The sequence below is a fragment of the Carlito syrichta genome, unplaced genomic scaffold (genome assembly GCF_000164805.1).
Source record: "Carlito syrichta isolate Samal-C Ts95f unplaced genomic scaffold, Tarsius_syrichta-2.0.1 Scaffold311628, whole genome shotgun sequence".
Classification (NCBI taxonomy): domain Eukaryota; kingdom Metazoa; phylum Chordata; class Mammalia; order Primates; family Tarsiidae; genus Carlito; species Carlito syrichta.
Window position 1 is genome coordinate 756,038 of NW_007255724.1, and position 9,466 is coordinate 765,503.

Genomic DNA, 9,466 nt, shown 5'->3' on the forward strand with positions numbered 1-9,466 from the left:
TACATGGTACTAGGTATCTGTCCCAAGTGACCTACAGAAAAGGGACACTCTGCATTCCTATTTCAGCCCTCATACTGTAAACACGTGTCCTTTTTGTGGTATATTAGTACCATGCTTCTGGTATTTTTGTGCTACTAGTTGGTGATTTGACTGTAATAAATGTACCCCAAGTTTAGCACTGAAGCACTGTCTAGTATTCTTGAGCTAAGAAGATTGTGACATGCATTATGGAGATAACACAGGGTGTTAGATAAGCTTTGTTCAGGATGGTGTCTACTGCTACTGCTGTGGGTTCAGTATTAATTAATTAATGTGGTATATTAAATAATGTGTCTTTAAAGAGAAATACAACTAAAACAAGTTTACAACTGCTCAAAGAAATCAAAGATGACACAAACAAGTGGAAAAATATCCCATGCTCATGGACTGGAAGAATCAACATTGTGAAGATGTCCATCTTACCTAAGGCAATCTACAAATTCAATGCAATACCCATCAAATTACCAGCAACATTCTTCTCAGACCTAGAAAAAACAACACAGGAATTCATATGGAAACACAAACGTCCAAGAATAGCCAGAACAATCCTCAGCAAAAAAAACAAAAAACCAAAAAAACAAAGCAGGTGGTATCACATTACCAGACTTCAAACTTTACTATAAAGCTACAATCATCAAAACAGCTTGGTATTGGTAAAGGAACAGGCATATAGATCAATGGAACAGAATTGAGATTCCAGAAGCAAAACCTCAATTTCTCAACCAACTCATCTTCAACAACGCCCCCACCACCTACCACTGGGGAGAGGAGAACTTATTCAGTAAATGGTGCTGGGAAAACTGGCTGACCACATGCAGAAGATTGAAACAGGACCCTTATCTATCCCCATGCACAAAGGTTAACTCCAAATGGATCAGAGACCTAAATGTAAAACCTCAAACCATAAGAACCTTAGAAAAGGAAGGAAATACCCCCATGGAAATCGGAACTGGCATCCAATTCCTGAACAAAACCTGAAACCCACAGGTCATAAGAGAGAAGATAGACAAGTGGGACCTTATTAAACTAACAAGCTTCTACAAAGCCAAAGAAACCATCAAGAGAGCAGGGAGACAGCCTACAGACTGGGAAAAAGTATTTGCCAACACCAGGTCTGACAAAGGCTTAACATCCTGTATCTACAAGGAACTAAAACGTGCTGAAAAGAAAAAAACAAACAACCCCATTATAAAATGGGTAAAAGATATGAACAGACACTTCACAAAAGAAGACATCCAAGCAGCCAACAAACACATGAAGAAATGCTCAACCTCACTAATCATCAGGGAGATGCAAATCAAAACCACACTGAGATACCACCTAACTCCAGTCAGAATGGCAATTATCAACAACTCAAGAAATAACAGCTGCTGGAGAGGGTGTGGTGAAAAGGGAACACTTCTACACTGTTGGTGGGAGTGTAAACTAGTGCAACCTCTGTGGAAAGCAGTGTGGCGATTCCTAAAAGCTCTAAAAATTGACCTTTCATATGACCCTGCAATCCCCCTACTGGGAATATACCCTGAAGAACTCAAATCACTCCATAAAAAAGATACCTGCACACGTATGTTTATCGCAGCATTGTTCACAATAGCAGGAACCTGGAATCAACCATGCTGCCCATCAAAAGAGGACTGGATTTTAAAAATGTGGTACATATACACGATGGAATACTACACAGCCATAAAAAAGAACAAAATCATGAATTTCGCAGCAACCTGGATGGAACTAGAGTCTATAATACTGAGTGACCTCTCAAAGAAACAAAGATCTGAGTATCACATGTTCTCACTCATATAATGGACCTTGAACATCCAATGTAATACTATAAGAAAATGGTTGACAGTACTGGGAAACTATTGGCGGGGGAGGGAGATGGGATTAACTGTAGCAAATATCTGTCTGGGGACGGGGAAACACCTCTTATCAACAGGGTGCCTGAATGAAACGTAATTGTATACGTAATCCTTAACCGTACCCCACAAAACCATAATAAAAAATATTAAAAAACAAAACCAAAAACAAAACAGAAAAAAAAAAACAAGGTTACATATTGTGACTTATGGATAAAAGGTAGATCATAAATAAAAAGAGTTTAGTACATTATTTGAAAAAAATGTTTTAATGTAATAAAAATGACCAGAGGATTGTGTGAATCTTACCATGTATTTCAGCTAGAAACAATGCATCAGTATTTGCTAACAAAGTATTTGTGGCCATCTTACAGAGCCTAACTACAATGAATAATAAGAATGGACTCTAAGTGTAATATCCATCTTTTCGAAATAAAGAAATTCATATGAAGACTGTAATCAAGGACCGGTAATATAAATCTATTACTTAATAGAAAAATTTAATTTTTTCATTTGTTTATTTATTTGTTAAGAACGAGGGCTCCCTCTGTCACCCATGCTATAGCAGTGACAGAATCATAGCTTACTGCAGCCTGGAACGTCTCAGGTGATCCTCTTACCTCAGCCTCCTGAGTAACTGGGACTACAGGCATGCACCACCTCATCTGAATGATTTTTTTTTCCTACTTTTTTAGAGAAAGAGATCTCCCTATGTTTCCCATGTCAGTATCAAATTTCTGGCCCTAAGTGATCCTCCTACTTCAGCCTTCTGAGTTTCTGGAATTACAGGTTTAAACCAGTGTGCCTGACACAAAAATAAACAGTTTTATGCAGGCTAATTTAAAGAACCAATAATTAAGAAAAGATGCTAACCCCAATGAGTAATGAGAAGAAAAGCAATTTCCATGAGTTTTGCAAATGTTTTGTAAATTTGATAATAGCCTCCAATGGGATTACTTGGCTAATCTGTGATTTCTCTTAGAATGGCACAAGAAAAAAGAATTTAAATTCTTCTCTTGGAAGAAACTCAGTAAACATTATTAAATTAATCTTAGTTAATTGCTAGCACACGTCTACATTGATAGTACTTATGTTTTGTATGCATCATTCAGGGAGTGGTTTTAGGAATTAAAGTGTGATGCTAACTTAATCAAGGGTGCAAGGGAGTGTTATGCATACTGCACAAATCCAATCACGTCTAGCTCCACCTTTTTTAATCCTTGGGAGTTAAAATACCCCTAAAGAGGTGGGTATGATCTTTAAAGATTTTTATAAAAGGACCCACAAGAGTTCATTCCCTCCAGAAGAGAAGGACTGCCGTGAGAGTCACCTGTACCTTGGAGGCTCTGAAAGTCGGTGCTGCAGTGGATGAGCTCCTGACCTTGAGTTGGTCTTAGCAGAATTCTTCTTGTAAGAATCATAATGGGAGCCATTTGTAGAACTCAGGGGTAATTGCAACTCATAACCAAAAAATTGTTTTTATAAAAAATTTTAGAGTTAAAAATATCTATTATACCTACTGAATGATACCATTTGTAACTCTCATTCTTACTATTTATCTTATGAATTATTAGGATATCAATTGTTGCTATTTTGTAGTTCAATATAGTTTTAAAGAATTTTTACTACCTTTTTCCTGCTATATTTATGTATGCATATTAAACATATAGAATTCACATGATTACATATAGGTGTACACATGCTATGAGTATATTGATATTGGTACATTGAAATAGTTGAGAAGATATTACAATTGAATGCTGTAAATGATGTTCCTTCATAACCTTCAGTTTTTAGACCTGACTTTAAATGACTGAGACAATAATGAGAAGTACAAAACAGTAAGACTATGGGAAATGAGAGGACTGCCCCAAATACCCTAGTTTAGATATGAAAACTCAATTTTCTGAACAAATAATTTTAAGGCAAAATTTGATATGTGATACTAGTTGTCATGTCACTTGAGACTTACATCTCATTAAACTATGAAAAATTCCTGGCAATGACACTGACTGGCCATTAAGATTAAAATTCTAAGATCTTCACTTTTATTCAGCAGTGTTATTAAAGAAAGGAGAGTAAAGTTGAGGACTTAGAATTGCCAGAATTTTATTTGCAGTTTGTATTAGCCAGGGTTCTCCAGAGAGACAGACTCATACGATATATACATATATTTACACACACACAGATAGAGAGAGAGAGAGAGAGAGAGAGAGAGAGAGAGAGAGAGAGAGAGAGAGAGAGAGATACAGACATGCACCACATAAGGACTTCTTTTAGGTCAACCATGAACCACATATACAATGTTGGTCTCATATGATTATAATATTGTATCTTTACTGTACCTTTTCTATATTTAGATATGTTAGATATACAAATACCACTGTGCTACAATTGCCAACAGTATTCAGTAGATTAACACACCGTATAGGTTTATAGCTTAGGAGCAACAGGTATCTAGCAGCCCAGGTGTCTAGTAGGGAATACAGTCTAGGTTTGTTTACATACATTGATATTCTAACAAAAAAAATCAGCAAATGCATTTCTCAAAGCATGTCCCTACTGTTAAGCAATACAAAACTGTATATGAGAGGAAGTTTATTAGGGATATTGGCTCACTTGATTATTGAGGCTGATAAGTCCCATGATAGGCTACCTGCAAACCGGAGTCCCTAAGAGGCTGGAATCATGACTCAGTCCAGGTAAAAGTCTCAGAATGTGTTCCAGAAAAGATAGCGAGGAGATAGAGAATGGTCTTTTCTCTGTCCTTTGACTTCCAACTGAGCCCCCAGTCAAAAGGATGTAGACCACCCACAATGAGGGCAGATCTTTCCCAATTGATCCACTGACTCATATTAGTCTACTCTGGAAACATCTTCACAGACTCATCCAGAGTGGTGCTTTACCAGAGATCTATAGGTATTATATTTAGGTTTATTTGTATAGACATAGGGAAAAGCTAATTTAATCTACAGAAAGTAAAAAGACACAATTTCTTTTTTTTTTCCTGGGGAAGTTAGATTGGTATAATTGGTGTCTTTTTGTTTGTTTGCTTGGTTGTTTTTGTTTTAAAAAGTTGAGCTTCTGTGTTCCTCTAAGACCATTGTAGAAAATCCTGTGGCCACTCCTCATATTTTACTGGATTTATTAGCTATTAGAAAGAGAAGTAGGGACAATTATGATTTTTTTAGACAATTTATGTGTGACCCAAGTCCCATACCCAAAAGGAAAAGAGTACTTGAACAAATGCAAACCCTGCTAAGGAGCAGGAACTCAGAGTAAAGAGGTTGTGAGTCATCTAGTCAGAGTAATGTAAGCTATAAATCCAAGGGACTCTTCTTGTGTATCTGCTTTTTTTTTAATAGAACAAATAGCATTTTCTGATTTAATGAGCTTTGCTAAGTGAAGAAAATATAGCTATCACAAATCCTTACATTTGGAGCTTCTCACTAACCCAGGCCCAGAAATTACATGTTACCATTTCTTCCTCAGAAACATGAATTCCAGACTCTTGCAAGTCTTCCAGAAGGTCACCTGTCCCATTTACATGAAGTACTTCCTAGACCCTGTCACCATTGGCTGTGGGCACAGCTTTTGCAGGCCCTATCTCTACCTCAGCTGGCAAGACAGTCCAGTTCTTGCTCACTGCTTTGAATGCAAGAGTGCAACACAGCAGAGAAACTTCAAAACTGATGTTTGTATGAAGAAGATAGCTTCCCTCGCCAGAAAAGCAAGTCTCTGGCAGTTCCTGAACTTTGAGGAACAAATATGTGGGACCAACAAGGAGATGAAGAAGATGTTCTGTGAAGTGGACAAGAGCCTGCTCTGTTCACTCTGCTCTAAGTCTCAGGAGCATGGGACTCACAGACTCTGTCCCATTGAGGGGGCTGCTGAGGAACAGAGGGTAAGTGATGTCTCTGAAGATCTGCTTCTTCAAAGGACCGATAAAATCCCTATGGGTCTGTTTCCTTGGGAATAGGATGATGCCATCTAGTGTCCCTTTTGGCATCTCTCTTCTGGGGCCTCCCAGATTTGAGAAGCATCCAGGTGAACAAAGGGAACCCTTTTTTCAACAGGCCTGTTTTGTCTCTCAGTCTGGGCCCACTCCCTATGTTAGGGTCTGAATGTCAATTTATCGATTTCACTGGTGGTCTAATTTATGGTTACTTTATAGGAAAAGCTCTTGAAGAAAATGCACTTTTTATGGGAAAAAGCTTGTGAAAATCATAGAAACCTGAATATAGAAGCCATCAAAATGAGATCTTGGGAGGTTAGTACGATGCTACTTCTACCTTCTTCATGAACGTGTGGTGGACATAGGGCTGAATTTTAAATAGGAACGTGAACTGAAGCCATGGCTCTGGAACTCAATGAAGGAGAGGGGTCAATTGGCTAAAGTGACTTCATTTCTTGTGTAGTCTAGTATGACTGTTAGGGTTTCTGAGGAAACCATAGATGCTACCCAAAGCATGCTGGTTTGTTTCCACACAAACCTGTACCTACACACCAACAAACACAACAAACTGGGCCACCTCACAGAGCACCATGTGTGCTGGGATGGGTAAAACTGGGTCCCGGAGACATTTGGCAGTTATTGAAAGTTCAAGTGGCACGGTGGCAGAAGCATGTAATCCCAGCACTTTGGGAGGCCGAGGTGGTAGGATTGCCTGGGTCCATGGGCTCGAGACCAGCCTGGGCAACATGATGAGACCTTGTCTCTACAATAAAAATCACTAAATTAGCCTGATTAGTAACGTGCCTGTAGTTACGGCTACATGGAAGCCTGAGGGGGAAGGGCCGCCTGACCCCAGCAGGTCAACACTGTGGTGGCCGTGAGCATGCCACTGCAATCCAGCCTGGGTGACAGATTGAGATTCCAACTCAAAAAAAAAAAAAAAAAGTCAAGTGAAGCTTCTGAGGCTGCAAAAGCACTGATCGAATGCTGGTTATACTTGGAAATGGGTGGAAAATTTCTGACAGAGGAAGCAACAACTTGAATCTAGGGAAAATAGGAAATGAAGTAATCTGAGTAATTAATGTTCAATAATACATAGCACAGCATGAAAAAAAGTGTTTGAGAAATGTGAATTTGGATGAGGCACAGTGGCTCACACCTGTAATTCCAGAAATTTGAGAGGCTCAGGTGGAAGGATTGCTTGAATTAAGGAGTTTGAGATTAACCTGGCCAACATAGTGACACTTCGCCTCTACAAAAAATAAAAATTAGCCTGGTGTGGTACACCTGTAGTCCCAGTTACTTGGGAGGCTGACCCAGGAGGGCTGTTTGAGGTTAGGATTTGGAGGCTACAGTGAGCAGTGATATTGCCACTGCACCCCAGTTGGGCAACAGAAGAGACCCTAACTCAAAAAAAAAAAAAAAAAAGCGAGTTTGCATCTTGAAGGATACTTCTAAAAATGACAAATATAGAATCAGATATATAAACATAAGGACCACTCTGAATATTTGAAAAAAAATTAAAAATTGATTTTCTCTTTGTGGATGGTTATCTTGAACGTGTGAAATATAATATTAATTTACTGAAAACTATTTTATGTGCTCTTAGCCTATTCAAAATATTAACTTAGTATTTAGCAGTAAAAAAGACAGAAAACATCCTTGCCCTGACAAAGCTGAAAATCTACATGAGAGATGTAAATGGTCACCATGCAGGTATGTGAAATATGTGATGTGTTAGAATGTGATAAGTTCTTTGGAGAATGGTCATTCAGCGAAGTGAAATAGGAGTCAGGGAGGTGAGGAGTATGGGGAGGAGGAGTTGAGTCTTATATAGGGATGTCAGAGGATGCTTCACTGAAAAATTCACATGAAAAATCCTTGAAGAGAAAAGCAAACATGAAGATACATGCAGTTAAAGAATTTCTAGGTGAAAGAACAGCATGGGCAAATTGGAGTGAGTGGAGGAAGAGAAAGGAAATGAAGTCAGGTTTGAAAAAAATGTCAGATCACAGATGAAACTTTATGAAAACAGGTTTTGGTGGGTGAAATGCATGGGAGGATTTTGTTGGTCTGAGGTCATTGCACTTAATGAGTTTAAATAACTTGCTCAAGATCTCAGAGATTAAAAAATATATGGATTCCTAACAATTCAATTTAGCTCTAAAGTTCGGTTCTTAACTTATGTTGCCTTTCTGTAAATATGTATAGGGAGAGTCCAAATACTGTGAAATCAAGAAAATATAAGGGTTGGGAGAGAAGAATCAAGCTTGTTTTTCTATGTGATTGTCTTAAAAAACAATGTATTGCCGGGCTCGGTGGCTCAGCCTGTAATCCAGTGCATTTGGGAGACTGAGGTGAGTGGATTGCCTGAGCCCACGGGTTCGAGACCCGCCTGGGCAGCGAGACCTCATCTCTACAATAAATCAAAAAATCAGCCGGGCGTGGTAGTGCATGCCTGTAATTTCGGATACTCGGAAGGCTGAGGCAGAAGGATCGCCGGAGCCCAGCAGGTCAAGGCTGCGGTGGCCGGGAGCGGCCACTGCACTCTGCACTCCAGTCTGGGCGACAGAGTGAGACTCCAACTCAAAAAAAAAGTCACCTCAGCCCAGAGCCAGAACAGAAGACCAGAGGGACTGGAAAAGGATTTCACAAAAATCTGATCTAAATTACCACTTATAACGTAGACATATGGATTTTTTTATCCAATTATGTAGAGTGGTGCCTCAGGAAAGTAAATCTGTACATTTCTTCCAAAATGATAGCACTAGGATTTAGAAAGTAATATATATCTACATATATATGGAGATATATATATATATATATATATATATATATATATATATATATATATAGAGAGAGAGAGAGAGAGAGAGAGATATTTGCTATTAATCTTGCCTGGTTGGATACTTTGAAGGGGCAATATCATCCCAGCAAAGTAGCTTTGGTTATGATGGAAGTCAAGGGCAGATGACCCTCAACTGACAGAGAGAATAAATATGCACATGAATGTTCAGCATCCTGAGAGCCCGTAGCCAGCCCCTACCTGGAGCAGCTCCACGTCTGGCTTATGGCACATTTCCTTCAACTCTTTGTACACTTCTCTTAAAATTCAGCTCTTATGAGCCATGCTGGCTCCACTTTCATGGAGCTGCTGAAAAATGTCCTGGCCCTCCCTTTGCAGTCTCTCCAAATGCTGTTGCTCTTCTTCATGGAGAAATGCAGGCATCTTCTGATACTCAGCTCTGATTGCTTCTCTCCTTAAATTCACGTAATCCTGCAGGGACAATGCGGCAGTAAGTTATCAGCCCATTTATCCATCTCCTATTGATTCACACTGACTTGTGATTGTCTCATGAACAAATTTTTTAACCTCCGTTTGCTAGTCCTCAGAATTTGCAGAATTTTTGTTCATTTCCTTTTTTATTTCTCCTTTATCCAACCAAGTATATTTACTTAACTCAAGATACATTGGTTTTTTTTTTTGAGTTGGAGTCTCACTCTGTCGCCCAGACTGGAGTGCAGAGTGCAGTGGCCGCTCCCGGCCACCGCAGCCTCGACCTGCTGGGCTCCGGCGATCCTTCCGCCTCAGCCTTCCAAGTAGCTGGAACTACAGGCG

At 39.2% G+C, this 9,466-nt stretch overlaps 1 protein-coding gene across 1 annotated transcript; it reads left to right on the forward strand.

Annotated features, from left to right (window-relative positions):
- Positions 1-5,388: 5,388 nt before the first annotated feature.
- On the forward strand, positions 5,389-6,195 carry LOC103271418 (tripartite motif-containing protein 48). Its single transcript, XM_008068893.1, has 2 exons — positions 5,389-5,796; positions 6,067-6,195. Exons 1-2 carry the CDS (start codon positions 5,389-5,391, stop codon positions 6,193-6,195), a joined length of 537 nt encoding a protein of 178 aa, XP_008067084.1.
- Positions 6,196-9,466: the final 3,271 nt, after the last annotated feature.

Coding starts and splice junctions, on each gene's coding strand:
- LOC103271418 (XM_008068893.1), top strand. CDS start 5,389: ATGAATTCCAGACTCTTGCAAGTCTTCCAGAAGGTCACCTGTCCCATT. Junction 5,797..6,066: donor GGGCTGCTGAGGAACAGAGG/GTAAGTGATGTC, acceptor GTTACTTTATAG/GAAAAGCTCTTGAAGAAAAT.